The sequence below is a fragment of the Mus pahari genome, chromosome 3, assembly GCF_900095145.1.
Source record: "Mus pahari chromosome 3, PAHARI_EIJ_v1.1, whole genome shotgun sequence".
NCBI lineage: Eukaryota > Metazoa > Chordata > Mammalia > Rodentia > Muridae > Mus > Mus pahari.
Genome location: NC_034592.1, coordinates 48,713,162 through 48,729,790, shown reverse-complemented (window position 1 = coordinate 48,729,790; position 16,629 = coordinate 48,713,162). Strand labels below are relative to the sequence as shown.

General features: G+C 37.6%; 1 protein-coding gene across 9 annotated transcripts in view; it reads right to left on the bottom strand.

The window, feature by feature from the left end:
- Positions 1-16,629, bottom strand: part of Slc4a10 (solute carrier family 4 member 10) — a 121,031-nt gene that overhangs the window by 18,783 nt on the left and 85,619 nt on the right. For all 9 annotated transcript variants that reach the window (XM_029535807.1, XM_029535808.1, XM_029535809.1 and 6 more), the window contains 4 exons: positions 13,505-13,756; positions 12,278-12,346; positions 6,329-6,502; positions 5,511-5,633 (listed from right to left, as the gene is read on the bottom strand). In XM_029535807.1, the coding sequence (XP_029391667.1) occupies positions 5,511-5,633; positions 6,329-6,502; positions 12,278-12,346; positions 13,505-13,756 (618 nt within the window). The remainder of the gene's footprint in view (positions 1-5,510; positions 5,634-6,328; positions 6,503-12,277; positions 12,347-13,504; positions 13,757-16,629) is intronic.

The following is a 16,629-nucleotide window of genomic DNA, read 5'->3' as shown; positions in this document are numbered from 1 at the left end:
AAACTGTGGAAGGGGATAACATTTTAAATGTAAAGAAATAAAATAACCAATAAAGAATGAAAAAAATAATTTAAAAAATCTCAAAGTACAAATAAGAGCAGAGTCAGTATTCACAAAGATACATTATTATAGGGAGCAAACAGTTGTCGATGTTGCAATTTCTGCTTTTTAAGGACTGGGCGGGCAGAGATTCAGTACTCCTGTTCAACACTTCATTTTATTGAGGAGACAAATAAGCCTGGCAGAAATTAGGAAACACCTACCATTTCATTCTCTCAACTAATACACTGGACTGCAGATAGTGCATATGTATATAATTTAAAAGCAATAAATGACCATGTTCATAGCAGACGAATAGATAGAAGCTGTAATAGATAGAAACTGGAAACAATCCAGATGTAGCTCAACTCAAGAATGGATATAGAAACTGTGGTACAATTACACCAAGGAATACTATTCAGACTATTCAGCTATTAAAAATGAGGACATCATGAATTTTGCAAACAAATGAATGGAGCTAGAAAATATCCTGAGTGTGGTAACTCGGACTAAAAAGGACAGGCATGGTGTGTACTAACTGATAATTGGATATTAGCCAAAAAGTACAGAATACATAGGATAAAATCCACAGACCATAAGAAGTGTAACAAGTAGTAAGGCCCAAGTGGGGATGCTTCAGTTCCACTTAGAAGGAGCAAGGAAATAATCACAGAAGGCAGAGGGAGGGACAGCCTTGGGTGGGAGAGGGGAGGAGGTGGGGGGAAAGGGAACAGGATCAGGTACCAGAGACCAGGGAGGTAAGAGACCCTCAGGAATCAGTGAGGTTGACCTAAGATAAAATGCTCAACAGTGTGGGGAGAGAAAACTTGAAGAGTCCACTTCCAGTAGACAGACAGGGCCTCAATTCTAACCCAGAACTGTTCCTGTCTAAAAGAACTGCAGGGACAAAAATGGAGAAGAGACTGAAGGGAAAGTTGTCCAATGATCTGCCCAACTTGGGATCCATCTCATGAGGGTAACACCAAGGCCTGGCACTATTACTGATGCTGTGGTGTGCTTACAGATGTCCTCTGAGAAGCCCTGCCAGCAGCTGACTGAGACAGACGCAGATACACCCAACAATTGGACTGAAGTTGGGGACCTGTGTGGTTGAATTAGGGGAAGGATTGGAGGAGCTGATTGGAGAGCAACCCCATAGGAAGACCAGCAGGCTCAACTAGCCCAGACCCCAGGGAGCTCCCAGAGACTGAGTCACCAACCAGGAACATACACAGGCCAATCCGAGGCCCCTGGCACAAATATCGAAGAGGTCTGCCTGGTATGGCCTTAGTGGGAGAAGAAACGCTTAATACTCTTGAGGTCCCAGGGGAGGGGGCAGGTTCTGGGTGGGGGGAGCACCCTCAGGAAGGCAAGGGGGAGGAGAAATAAGATGAGGAACTGTGGGAGGGGGGACCAACAGGGGGACAACGACAATGTAAACAAACAAACAATCAAGAAGTATTATATCTGATTTCCAATGTATTAAAGAGTTGGTAACATAAAACAGTAAAACCCTTAAAAGGTAATCTGGTGTACGGCTATGGACGCATCAGAACTTGACTGAGCATCTTTTTGAAGTTTTTTTGGGGGGGCAGTGGGGGGACGTGAGGCAGTCAGAAGACAGTTTGCAGAAGTTTGTTTTCTCCTTCTACATGTGGGTTTAGGAACGATCTGGAGGACAGCTTGACAGGCAGCGCCTGTGACTGCTGACCCCCCCCCCCACTCTCCCTGGCCCTGACTCGGCACTTTTAAGTCATCGCCTAAATTACTGTAAGTTCAAAAATTCTGACACTGTCGTCTTGCATTAAGAACTTAGCTTTTATTTTTTTTTATTTTTTATTTTTTAAGAGAGAGAGGTTGAAAGTCTGTGAGTCTAATGAAAGGCTTATCTCAGATCTCAAAATCACCTGAAGGTCTTCAGAGAACAGACTGCTGGCTCTATCATCAGCACTTTGATGAAACAGGCCTGTGAATTTGCATTCTTAAAATATTACAAGGTGCTGGCTGGAGCAGCAGAGCTCCTGGAACCACATTTTGGGAAAGTGCTGCTTCAGGAGATAGAACATGCTTGCCCCACTCTATAGCTTAATTATATATATATATATATATATATATATATATATATATATATATATATATATAGCTTATGGTGTCAGTAATGAGGACGTTCTTCCTAAACCTACAACCAATTCTTACCTTTCTAAGAACGAAAGCATTTGCTGTAATTTTTTTAATTGTGCTTATTTTTAGATTGTACTTTCTTGGAATTTTTCATGATCACAAGGCTCCTCTTGCCTTCCTTTTTGTTTGCTTCTATACTGTATATGTAAGAGTGATCAATCAGTAAGGAAGAAGGTGCAGATACGAGCACTTCTACAGACCTGCCTTTCCAGCCTCTACCTAACACCCGCACTCTTGCTCTCCACCCCAGAGCAAACATTCTGTTGAGTTGTTTGCATTTAGTGGCAGTCTGTCTGTCCTGTGTGCAATGTCCTGGAGGATATTGAAGAAGGAAGGAAGGCATGTTGGTACTCTGAGCACATTTGGACATCCAGAATTGATTCTGCAGTCTTCCCTTTACACAGAGCAATGTGCAAAATGTCAGGGTTCCAATATTCATTTCTACCCTGATTATAATCCTTTCTTTCTAAAAACCGAAGCATATGCATATGCATATGCATGAAGTACATGAAAATTTGGAACAGAAGCTCTGCGACCTTGGACTGGCCTGTGTAGCTATTTATTCTGCTTAACTCATTATTGAATTTTAAGGTCAAATGAATGTTTTCTCAGAGCCATAAGTCCAGAAATGGGCTACTGATAGGAAAACCCTGGAGGATAAAGGTACAAGCTTGTAACTATCATCAAAAGGACAAGAGGTGAGCTCACTTTAAATTCAAGTCTCGGGGAGCTGAGACATTTCTACTATTTATCATCTTGCCAGATCACAACCAGAGTTCCTCAATTAATTTGAACATTTCAGAACAACTTGTCCATTATCCACTCTATTGCACACACTTTTGGAGCACTAAACGTCGGTACAAGATGCTATAGAACTATCATATCATTCACGGGAAATCATAGGCTCCAGAAAAGAAAATAACCAAATTTGGGCCCTCAAGTAGGAAGTGAACCTTGGATGTGAGCTTTGGTGTCATCCCCCGCATGTCCTCCTCCACTCTACTTTCCCAGTGCTAATTCCAAACAGAACATAAGCATCTCCACATGCCCTTTCCTCCATCTCGCTACTTTGTTGGAGTAATGTCTTCTTTGCACTTCTTAGAACTATATTTTAATGTTTGGGTTTAGGTTATTTCTTGAATGAAATACTGGGTTTCCTATTTATTTCTATGCCATTAGGATCATATAAAAAGTATCATTGTCATAATCTATATAAGATTTTCAGGATCTCTAAACCACTCCCATAAATATATTGTAAGGTTTGTTCCCTCTCATTTGGAACTGAAGTCTTATTCCATTTTTATATCCGTGTTGAAAGTATAAGTTCTAGGAAATTTAGTGGTATTCAGTTGTTCTTAAAATCTTTACTTTCAAGTTAAAAGCAACAACAGTAAACATAATGAGAGCACAGTAAGGCAGAGTGCGAAATGATGGAATCTCTATACAAGGACTCGGGTCAGTTAATAAATTCCCCGAATGCATCCATGATACGCACACATGTATAAGTGCCAAATAAACATTGCCAGTACTTATGGGCAACAGGAATGACTAATTCTACTAGCAATAATCCTATCTCAGTTAAACCTTTTGACTTGGTACCACTGTGCAAAGTTTCAGTGGCAAGTTCTACTACAAGTTCTGTCAACTTGTTCTCTACAATGTCATGAACAAACATGAGAAACCAATGGTGTCTTTCTATAGTTCTAGAGAAAATAAACTAGCATGGGAGATTACATTTTCCTGAAGCGCATTCCAAATACTAAGAGAAAAGAAATTCTTAAAAGGTTTCATGCTGAGAATGGCCTCAGGAATATGCTATGAAAGGGATGATAGTCTATGGAAGTCTATATTCTGCTTGTACCGGATACAGCAAAGATGTTTGATAGGAAAACACAGTGTGTCCATTACCAGATAAGTAAGCTTGGAGGTATAATTACTTGGAAGATGGGGAAAAGTCATAGGCAATAAATTTTGTCTTCAAACTTACTTCCCTTCAAACTTCTAACCTTGTGGGGGGAAAATGTCAGATGAAATAAGCTTTAATGCACCATGCATAGATTGTTAAAGTGTTATTTTAATAAGATCTCTATTGTTTAGTTGAGTATAGTAAACAGAAAAAGTAAAGAAACAATGATAGTTTCACAATATTTTGATGTTGCATTAACATTATTAGAAGCATGATTCTGTATATGCCTTCTACAACATTTTGGAAAATTGAAACACTCATGCAGAATGAAGATACAGCATAGTTTTGTCTCTAAATGTGGGTACCACAGAGAAAGGGACTATCAGCCACATGCTATAGAGCTATGTTCGTAGAATGCTTTTGGCTAAAACCTCATAGGATTTATGGTCCAATCTGGTCTATCTAACTGATTGAGTAAAACCAAAACTCTTTATATTTATAAATAAAATTACATTCAGGAGACAAGAAATACATGTATGATCCAAAAAATTCTATAGAAAAGAGGCTGAATCCTTTTAATAAACACCCATGGAAAAATGGAAAAAATACACAATTGTAAAATGTTTCATTCATTTCATTTATTAATCAAAATTTTTATTTCAGGTTTTGTGATCTTTGGGCTCAGTTACTCAATTAATAAATGTTGAATGTTTCATTATTTCATTTACATTTTTTGTGGCTTTTATGTACTTTAATAATGGGTATGATTAAATAGTCTTTTAAAAGACCCAGGTGGACATATGAGCTCTGTATATTTCATTAAACTCACATCTCAATTTTTTCTCGTATGAACAGAATAGGCTAAATCAGTAGCTTTGGAAGATAGCTAAAACCCAAAGCACAAACACTTTTTTAAAGCTTGGATCATTTTAGAAGCAAATCAGGTCAATTTTTTCTTCTTAAAAATTCTGTCTGTCTTAAGAATAACAATTTTATTTAAATCTACTGATTCAAACCTGTTAGCAGAAAAAATACCAACAGTGAGGTATCACATTGTTTCTGTTTCAAACATAGTCAATCAAAAAACAATAGTTATATGACTAACTCAATTTTCTCCCATCCATGACCATGAACTCTGAAAAATAGGCCTTATAATTTGGAGAATAACTAAATAGAGGCGTTTGCCTATTTCTTGTAAGGTTAACTTACTCAGGTAAGTGCCCTCCACCCCCAGCTGTATTTTTAAACCTCAAACTACCAAATCTTTTTTCCTGTTGCATTTGATAATCACCATTTAATGAAAAAAAATGCAAAAATTTAGTTTTGCAAGGGGTTACTATTGTTCTTCTCTCTTGGATAAAGTACCGATTTTATTCTGACTTACTTCTTTCTCAGCATCTTCAAGTTTCTTCTTTTTACTCTCGGGCATTAAATCATCAAGCCAGCTGAGTTCCCGTTTGGTAAACAAGAAGTCCATCAACTTTCTCACAAACACTAGTGCCAACACCTGAAGAAAACAGTCAAGTAGTTTAAAACATAAAACAAAACAACAAAAAACAAAGAAAGACAATATAGATACCGACAAGCCTTATTAGAGCTGATATAAAACTAAGAATTGAAAATGTATGTGTATAAAGCACAGCCTGATATTTCATTCCCTTCTTCTCAAAGCACTAGAGTGAAATGTAATATTTTATTCAGTGTTGAAAGCATTTGAAAGAAAATTTTTAAGCTATAAAATATATTTGATTATGTGTATCTAAATACATAATTAAAAGCTTGAACCATAAGTGAACATTAGAAAATTCTTATGCTAATAGTTTTTGAATTATGTATAGTCATTCAAATTCACTATACTTTTTAATATTTTTGAAATTTGTTTGAAACATTCAATTAAATTTCATTTTAAAAATTCCCCTGAGCTTTAGTATATCTCAAGCTAATATTTTTAAATTTACACTTTCCATCCTACTTTCAGTTAACTACTACATTATGGATGACCAAAACACAACAACAACAACAACAACAAACAACCTTAGATGATACCAGAGACACGCAAATACTTATTTTAGTGCCCAAGTTTATACTAGCTTTTCTAGTAACTGGTCAAAGTGAATCTAGGCCTCTCTACTGTTGCAGTTTTAGTTCATGTGCTTCCCCAAAGTTAATGACAGAGAAAAACAGTTGAGGGATATTTCATACCATCATAGGAAAGACAATAGCAGCTCTTGAAACTTTGATTATCCACAGAAGGCCGAGACAACTCATCTGAATGACTGTGAAGAGATGGACTTTTCGGAGGGGCACGTGCCTTAGATAGATGAAATCTGGTTGATGTTTGGCTGGCATCCAGAAGAGCTTTATTCTATCAAATAACTAAAAGATTAAACAGACGGTAGATTGCATCTGAGAACAAGACAACAGTAACTGTAGGCCAAGTAGATATTTAGTATTTTCCAAAATATTAGACCCAAATGACATAGTTGTGGAAACTGCAAGATAGTTTGAGCTACTATTTATTGAATATTATGTTATACTTTCCTTAATATTACAACAGGGTGTCATTTGAAAGGGAAAGCCAATGCTACATTTTGCTACCTTGAGAACCAACACCCTGAGAGGCAAAACAAAAATCATTCTCTTTCTGCTTATAACATCATAATCTCTCTCTTTTGCCCCAAATATCAGCCTTCTGGCCTCCCATGTTTGGTGTACATCATGTCCTGGAGAGGGCTTTAGCTTTCACATGCTAAATCTTCCCAGACTTGCTCTCTGCCCCGACCTCCTCCAGGCTGCTTGCAAACCCTGCAGCCTGGTCCTGTGCCTTGAATTCCTCACTGAGTCCTGCTGTTTTGACTTTGCCACTTTGATTTCCAACAAAAGATTTGATGCTGATTTTAGAAACATGCATATCATTATCATAAACATTTGGCCTACCTATATTTTTGATACCAATGCGCTTTATTATATTTTGTTGAAGTTATTTTATTTGGGGCTGGGGAGAGAGTTTACTAAGCAAAGCCCTTAGTGCAAGTCTGAGGGTCTGATTTCAGATCTCCAGCACCCATATAAAAATGGTCACAGTTTATCTGGCAAATCTGTGAGCTCTGGGTTCACTAAGAGATCTTGTCTCAGAACACAAGGCAGCAAGTGACTGGGGAAGATGCCCAAATGCTGATGTACGGTCTCCTCATGCACACACACACATATGCATGTGAACCTGTGCATACATAGGCATATGCACCTGCACCCATACCTGCACAAATGCATACATATAACACATATCAATACAGCTACATATATGAATATAAACTTTCTTATTTGGACCAATTTAATATATAGATGGATCCAATGTAAACAGTGTGTTATCTCTATTTCAATTTTGTCATAGTAGTAGATAAAATAACTATATTTTATAAACTGCATTTCCATAAATTTTTACTTCAACATATTTTATTGGATAACTAATTTTACTATTCAATAGTTTTATTTTATGTGAACCACTTATTTAGTCTTTAGGCAAATTTTGTTGTTTATAATACTTTCAATAAGAAGTGATTATTTAGAAAACAATGGTTTTGATCACTGTCAGTCACTATTCTATATCTTAAAGCTCCTTATGATAAAATAATATATGCTTTTTAAAAGAACATTGGTAAATAAAGTATTCCTTAACCACCATAAGAAAAATGTCAGTTACTATCATCAAATATTTCAGAATTTACTATGCAGATAAACAAGTGTCCTGTGTCAGGGTTAGAGCATCCTGATTTGTAAAAACTCAGTTTTATATGGGATAAATGTAATAGGACATCAAACAACACAAATCTATCTGCTCATTGGTGCTCTGTCTTATGTGTGGCAAACCGCTCTTTAGTTATCTAAATTATAATCCTATGTGTATTGCTTCATCCATTAATATTCATTCATAACTTCCCAAAGTTATTCGCTGAAATCCATGACAGCACTAACTTCAATCCTCATTCTTGGCTTACCTGTGTGTGTGTGTGTGTGTGTGTGTGTGTGTGTGTGTGTGTGTGTGCCGGCCTTTTCTATTCTATAACTATCTCTAAATTTTAGGAACCATTCAATAAATAGAATTTGTGCACAGGGGAAGTAAGAATAGGAAGAAATAAAATCCTTTAGCTTACAACTGAATGTTCCTATAGAATCCCCCAGCCAGCCTTCTGGGTAGGGAGTTGCGTGTTGCATAAGTGTGCTGCAGCGAGTGGGTGCTTCAATTGTTATTGTTTAAGTGGCACATTTGCTTCACTTTGGATCCCTGAAATGTTGGAATGAATATAGATGTGGTTATATATTTGAATACAGAAACAGCATTCATGAGAACATTGTGATCTGTTTTTTCTGCCATATTTCACAGTGAGAAGCCTACATAGTAAGTTTCTATATAGTGTCAAAAAGCCAGGTGCCATAAAGATTCCTCCCATTTGCTTGATAACAAAGTAGCATGCTCCTTGAAATATCTATCATAGATGGCTAATGTGTTTGCTTTGTTTATCATTACTACAGGAATAACAATTGTGATAAATATATTCTAAGATTTGGCTTTCATTGTGTCCAAATAGCAGCATGCAATATCTTCCCATTCTGTTAGCTTCAGTTCCCAGTAGGAATTTCAACTGTTCACTTAAATTTTACTAGTTCTGTCTCCCAGTGTGGGACCTGTCAAAGTGTGCCTTGGCTTTCTAGCTCATTATTGGAATTTAATACTCATTAAATTTGACTTAAGGACTTTGATGCTCTCACAAGTCTATTTGAAAGGATCACATTCCAAATAATTCTAAAACTTGACATTTTTGTTTAATTCTAAACTATGTGGGTAAAAATATCATTTGAGTAGAATTAGAAGAAAGTCTGTCTGATTCTACCCACAATTACTTCATTTTGTTTTTAAAAATTCCTGCTGTTATATTTATGTGAGCCTGAGGCCTAATAATAAATGCTTTCTACTTACAGATGAAATCACTACTCATTGAAACTTTTGCCAAAGGCAAAAAAACAAAACATAACAACAAAAAAAGAAAACCCGGAAAAACAAATAAATGAAAACCTTTACTAAACTAATTCTATTGAAACACACTTTATACATGATACTTTATGAGCACATTAAATCCTATTTGAGTAAAATTTCAAAACACAACAGTTGTCTGTTATCCCCTCCCCTCCTGGAGGCATAGAGTCCCTACACTTTGTGTATGTCAGTGTCTCCTACAGCTTCATGCTGATGTTTTGCTTCAGGTCTGACAACTAATGCTATCCTTAGGTCAGGACACAGCTCCTCTCCAAGTCTAAAGGCAGCTGGTCAGTTTCCTCTGACAGAGACATGGTGCTTCTTATTTCTCTGCCAGGATCTAACTCCTCTCTATGTTCTGACCAGCATCTAGAGTAGCCATGCCATAGTAAATGCTGTAATTCCTATTATTTTTAGTTTAAAAAGATCTGTACAATAAATAAGCCTGAACATAGTCTCCTCTGAAGAGAATGAAGTGTTTTGGCTGAATGTTATTGTTATAAACCAAGCTAATTCAAAGGTACATTTAAGTAGAAATCTGTATTCATTTCTGAAGGTTGTAGAACAAATTACCACAGCATTTTGGTTTAATGCAATAAAAAACTGCATTGTCTAGTTGCAAAGGCCAGATGTCCAAAATCAAAATTTTGGCAGGACTCTGATACCTCTGGCCAAGGAGAACTTTTTTTTTTAAACTTCTTCCAGCTCTTGATAATTTCCTATATTCTTACATTGTGGCAGTGAAAATCTAATCTCTACCTCCATGCTAAGAGGCTCCTGCCATCTATGTCTGTGTCCTGTCAGGTACAATTTGAGACAGGGTTTCTCTGTGTCGCCCTGGCTGTCCTGGAACTCACTCTGTAGACCAGGCTGGACTTGAACTCAGAAATCCGCCTGCCTCTGCCTCCCAAGTGCTGGGATTAAAGGCGTGCGCCACCACCACCACCACCACCACCCACCCCCGGCTACGATTTGATTCTTAAATGGGTTCCTAGTAGGCTCATGTTCAGAACACTTGATCTCCAGTGGTGGCACTGCTTTGGGAAGTTATGAAACCTTTAGTAAGTTTGGGGGACATACCAAAAGGATTCTGGGGGCCAGGCCTTTAAAAGTTATATTCAGCCAATAGTTAAGCACCACACTCTCTAATTTCTGGTTTGCTGCCTCGTGATCAACCATTACCACATATAGGAATATCTGGTGGGACAGAGCTACTCTACCAGAGTTTCCCTGCTGTGATGGCCTGAAATCTCCTGAAACCATGAGCCAAAATAAATCTTTTCCTCTCTCAAATTTTCATGCATTTCAGTTATAGAAATACAATAAACACCCTTGGTTCATAAAGTCTCTGGTCATTAATTTGGTGGGGCATGACTTTGAGGGTCTGCTCTCTGGTCAAACTGTAATAGCATCCTAAAGGAAATCAGCAGAAAGAATATGCCAATAGCCCTCAAAGATTCAGAGTGCACCCAAGGAGGATTATACATCTGTCTACACATTCTTTGACTCTCTTCAATTAGAGAAGTCTGACTTCCTTCCACTTGTACAAAATGGACTCGGTGGCTTACTTTGAACCAACAGAAAAACCCGAAAGACAGACCACTTGTGATTTTTGGAGAGTAAACCAAAGAACATTCTCTCTGCCTCTGTCTCTGTTTGTCTCCCTCCCTCCCCCTCACACCCCCAACACTTTTGTATTTCTCACTCCAAAGAAGAAAATTCTAGTGTGAGCAGTCATAAGTATTGGGGATGCCTGCCTGATAAGAAAAGGAGAAGAGCCAGTAAGGCCTCTCGCCCTCAGCCATGTTTTAAGGCATCTTGAAGATGATCTTACAACCCCATCAAATCTCCAGATGCTGACAACCCCTGTCAACCAGATGAAATATTTTTCTTTTGTCCCAGAACTACACAGCTAATCTTCCAGATTCGTGACTTGAAAATATTGAGATAATAGACACTCCTTGCTTTACCTAAGAAATTTCATAGTAACATCTTAGGCAGCAAAAATAAAACTAACACAATACCTAAAATATTTATCCAAATAACATTTAAATCACACTTTCCCTACATGTAAATGTTCCTTGTGTTATGCCTTTATCAAAGCTTAATTTTCAAAATAATTTTATTGTGCAATTTTAACAGAAGAAAAACAAACATCAAAGAAAAAGAAGAGTAGGGAGAATATTACTCTATTGACAAATTATTTTTAGTTTTCTACCTTGAGTGTTTGATCCAACCCCAGCTCAGAGCTTTATAGACACATGGCAGGCTTTCCTTTGTATTATAATCAGTTTGCAATGTCTCTTTTGTGATCATTTTTACTATGAATTTTCAACTAATGTGCTTTACTTCACAGCTGCTGGAGAATTGCCTGTTTCTAACATTTAACAGTATATGTTGCATGCAACAAACACTTCCTTTTGAAGCAATTATTTGTTTTTTGCATGAGCTACTTTTCTTTTGTTATGGGTAGGTCCCATAAAATGGCTTGATAAAGTATCAAAAATGGCATTTGTTTATATTTTGAAATGAATCTAATTCATTTTCTAAAAGGTGGTCAAACCCAAACTTTCAGTGTTAATATATTTATGGTAAACAGCAACTCAGCTAGCAACATGCTTGCCATACAAGCATGAAGACTGAGGTTAGCTGCTCAGAGCTCACATAAGACAGCCAGACATGGTGGTACTTAATTGTAATCCTGGTTCTGAGAAGATACAAATAGAAACATTTCAGGAATCACTGGACTTGTTTCCTGGGACCACTCTAAGGTAGTGAATTCCACTGGTATCCTCTGGCCTCTATATATACATGTATTGTCCATTCAAGCCCGCAGACATATGTGTACACACACACACACACACACACAAACACACATGCACACACATAAGAACATACACACATGCACATAGTAATTTAAGGTTGCTCATGTTTGGGGAATGTTGCACATAAATGAGAGAACGCTCACTTAGCAGAGAATCCTCTTTAGCATCTCCAGTTCTGGCCATTTTCATAAAATTTACACGTGGTTGGAAACCCTGTCCTCAGATGGGCCTAGCTGCCATTTGAGGACATCTATATGTTAAGTTATAGCAGACATGGCTGTAAGAGTAATTTACCTGAATTCCTTTGAGAGACGAAGCACCCATATAAAGAAACACTCCATATAACACTGGCATGGGGATAAACTGTAAGAGAACAATTAGAAGAATGCCTGGCATTATTTTCCAGCACATGGTCATTCAGTTTTGCAGTTATCAGAGAGGGGAAAGGACAGTTGAAAGTGTGCCTCAGGATCAGAAGATGTAACTTCAAACAGTACCTTAGCATGTTTATATTTGTAACACTAAGCAGTGACTTATGCTGCCTGTTACTTAGTTACTCCAATCTAAAGGGAGATGATAACAAATGTGCAGCTGTAAGGATTTAACTTACTCTCAAACCCGCATGATTCCTAAGAAAGGGCACTGGAAGCTCTATGGAGCCACAATAAACATTATTAGCCACTTTAAAGACAACTTACATTCTCTTTTAAAATAGTAAGATATTTGGATTAAAGGTAAGGGGTGAAGTTTTACTTTTACAATTTGGTCCTTCATTGTGGCAAATATTTGTTAACAGGAGAATTGTTCAAATTTTCTTTATTGGGTTATCTTATTTTATCCTCTATTCTATTAGTTATATAACAGAAATATGAGTTTTCAATGATTAAATACAAGAAATTGTGTAAATGAAACAAATTAATATTTAATATTTTCAGCAATCAAAATGAATGATAATATATAATGCTGTAAGACTACCTTCCAGAATTATATGACAAAAACAATCAGTGTTCCCCGCTGTTCAAATTTAATTCGATAATTTTAAGTGTAGAAATTACTAACGCTGTGTTTTGTGAGGCCTTCAAAATATAAAGCTGTCTGGGTGAGCATGGCATGCTCATTGTCCTGTTGTCACCACCGACTTACAATAAGATTCAATCTACAGACTGAATAATAATATTCAATATACAGATTGACAAAATACTAGAAACTTGAATTTGCATAGAAGTGCATTGAGTTCAGTAGCTAGCTACTCAGAAAGTGTGACCTGTTCCGTAGCATAAAAATTACAAATCAAAACTGTTACTGCCAGAGAGTGTAACCAAACTGTACTTTCAAGTACTTCAGGATTCTAAAACAGGACAAATTTTCATTTATCATTAGTGAAGGAGAATTTTATAAACATTTTTTTAAATTATCCCTTTTATCTCATGCCGTGCGATGTTTACATATTGATGCCTACATTAAAATGATATATTAGACATATGCATTCTTTCTCTGATTCATAAGGGATGATTTCATTACCTTCAGAATGCTGGTCATGAAAACGGATGAACCCATAAGAATAAAAATCATGAGCCCGGTCACCCTCTGTTCCCGAATGCCAAGAAACTTGGGTTGTTCTCCTGGAGCAGAGCACTCTGACTCCAGCTTGAGGCTGTTGACATGAGTGATGGAGAGGACTGTGGCAGCCACAAACCACGGCAGGCCCATAATGGAGCAGACCCCGAGCATGACCGCTACCATTAACAGATCCAAGTGATAGCCACAACCTTTCTGTTAAAGACACAAAAGAAGGAGAATGCAACGGTGTCACCAACAGGGTCACTTGGCTTGGTTGAGAATAGAAACCACTTCCTGACAGTACTGAGAGGCCTTCCTAGCAGATGCTCCACAGCTAAGTTCTAAGATACTGTCTACCATACTGTGCTCTCATTTCAGGGGTGATGTCTTATTGGAAAATATAGTATCACAGAGCCCAACTTATTATGCTCTTACTTATTCTCACGTTTATCTCAGTGCCCTATGATCTTACTCTCATTTTGTTTTCTTTTCAACAATCAGAGATTCCAGCCGTCCCTTGAAATAACAGCATTTGTGTTTCTGCCTCCTCTGTAATCCCGCTTCACTATCACTATCCTGCACTCAAATGAGGCAGAAAATTAAGTAAGTAAAGTTGGTGCCAGGATGTTCAGAGACTGCTCTTGATCGGCTGACCTCTGAGGAGACAACTCAAAGATGCTGAAGCGCACAGAAGTGGCAAAAATCTTGATTTAGGTTGTGACTTGGCTCTTACTTTATTATTTTCAGTACTACTTCATGAACGTCCATGCAACATAACGACCAAAAGCGTCTGTCCTGGAAACTCATCGCTGGGTTTAAATGACAGCAAGCACAGGGCCTGTGTGGCTCTGTACCAGGTCCTCTGTGTACATGTCGTGGCTGCTAGTTTGGTGGGATTCCTAACAGTGGTAGCACGTGTTTCTCTGACTTTCTTGACAGTTTTTGGAGTTCTTTTTCTTCTACTGAGTTGCCTCGTCCAGCCTCCATATAAGGGCTTTTGCTTGTCTTACTGTATTTTGTTTTCTCCTATTTTGTCTCTCGAAAGCCTACTCTTTTCTGAAGAAGAAATGGTGGTGGAGGGTGGATCTGGGAGGAGTGGAGGGAAGGGAAATTATGGTCAGGCATATTGTATGATTGAAGAATCTATATTCAAAAATATATTAAAAATGAAAATTTACAGACAAGAAATAAATAAAGGCTCAACAATGGCCTTAGGTAAATCGTTTAATCTCTTGGGCCTTTTCCTAGCTGAGAGAAATTGATAATGTCAATAAAAGGTATCTTATTAGGTTGTGATAATTAAGTTATTTAATTCCAGAAGTGATTGAGAATAGTGTCTGCTCTATCATAAATACCAAGTGCATGTTAGGTTCTACTATAATAAATCCAAGTTTAAGGACAGATAACATCAAATCATTTCTCAGTATTTTCCATAGTTTCTTAGAATAATTAACAGACAAGAAACAATCAATAGATGTTACAGATTGAAATTCTTTTCTCTCTCATCTCTCTCATTTCTTTCTCTCCTCTCTCTCTCCTCTCTCTCTTTCCTCTCTCTCCTCTCTCTCTCCTCTCTCTCTTTCCTCTCTCTCCTCTCTCTCACTCCTCTCTCTCTTCTCTCTCCTCTCTCTCTCCTCTCTCTCTTCTCTCTTCTCTCTTCTCTCTCTCTCTCTCTCTCTCTCTCTCTCTCTCTCTCTCTCTCTCCCCCCCCCNCAGGGTCTCATTATGCTCATTATGCAGCCCAAGTGTCCTGTAATTCATTATATCACAAGATTGGCCTTGAACTCATCGACAATCCTCTTACCTCTGCCTCCTGAGTAGAATGGCTTTTTTTAAAACAAGGAAAGATATATTCTTGAAACACATATTAAAATCCAATGTAATAGTTATAATTATAGAATAAATAGAGCAGTTACATTTGGCCTGGTAGTGAGAATAAAACACCCAGGGGCATCTAGAAAATGGGAATCCATCCTGGCCTCAGCAGAATCAAACATGCATAAGCATAAGACTTCAGCAAAACATTTCCTAAGCTATAGGTTAATACCATGAAACTCAAGATCTTAAAGAGCAGCTCCTGAAGCAGTTACAGGAGTGCTTTGTTCTAGGGAGTGCAAATCAGAGTCTGAAGTAGAATCTACCCAAATTCCTGCATCCAAGGGGACTCAATGCAATTGCACCTCTGGAATTGTTTTAAATTTGTGGTACTACCCAAAATGAATTTGTATCTATGAGAAGTACCAGGGGACACAAAAGAAAAAAAAAAGATGACAGACCCCTCCCTTTTCAATATTGTCATTTTAGCACACCCTTAATTTCTAACCATCCATATTCACTACATTTAATAATCTGGAGAAAAGAAAATCTTCCTCCTAAAAGTAATTTCCTATGGCTCTTGTTTTTTTTTTTTTTTTAAATAAATGTAAACACTGGAATTTTGGATTTCTGGAAGTAGGCAAGATAATTATTTCAGAGAGAACAATTCTGTCTTTAAAATGAATACATGATTCCCTTAATTATGCTGCACAATAAGAACAATTTGACTTAATGCAAACCAAGGGAGATAAAGCAGTTCTGGCATTCCCATTCATTAATCAGCATCCTTCGTCTTGCCTTTCTTTAAAAATGTTTTTAAAAACTTGTTCGTTACAAACAAATTATTAGCCGATTAGGCATGCCAGCCAAGGGGAAGCATCCTTTGTCAGAGAGAGACCTCTGCACCTTGTAACATATTTCTGTAGTTTTCTTCTTCTTCTTTTTTTTTTTTTTCAAAATAAAGACAGAACTGTAGCTTTTATTCTCACATTCATCCTTGAATCATGGGAAATGGACATATGGGAGGAAGAGGGAGCATAGCAACAGGTGATGCGACACCAGACCCCAGTAAAACCAACATGCAGCAAGACAAGAGGCCAGCCAAGAGGACCATCTGATACCCAGATGCCACTGCTGAAGAAATCATCTCAAACTTGGCAGCAATTTCCTGCATCTGTCACGTTAACCACATAAAAGACTATAGATTGACATGAGGAACCAGGCTGACAAAGAGGGCAAAAAAGAACATATCAAATGCCATAGTCATCCAG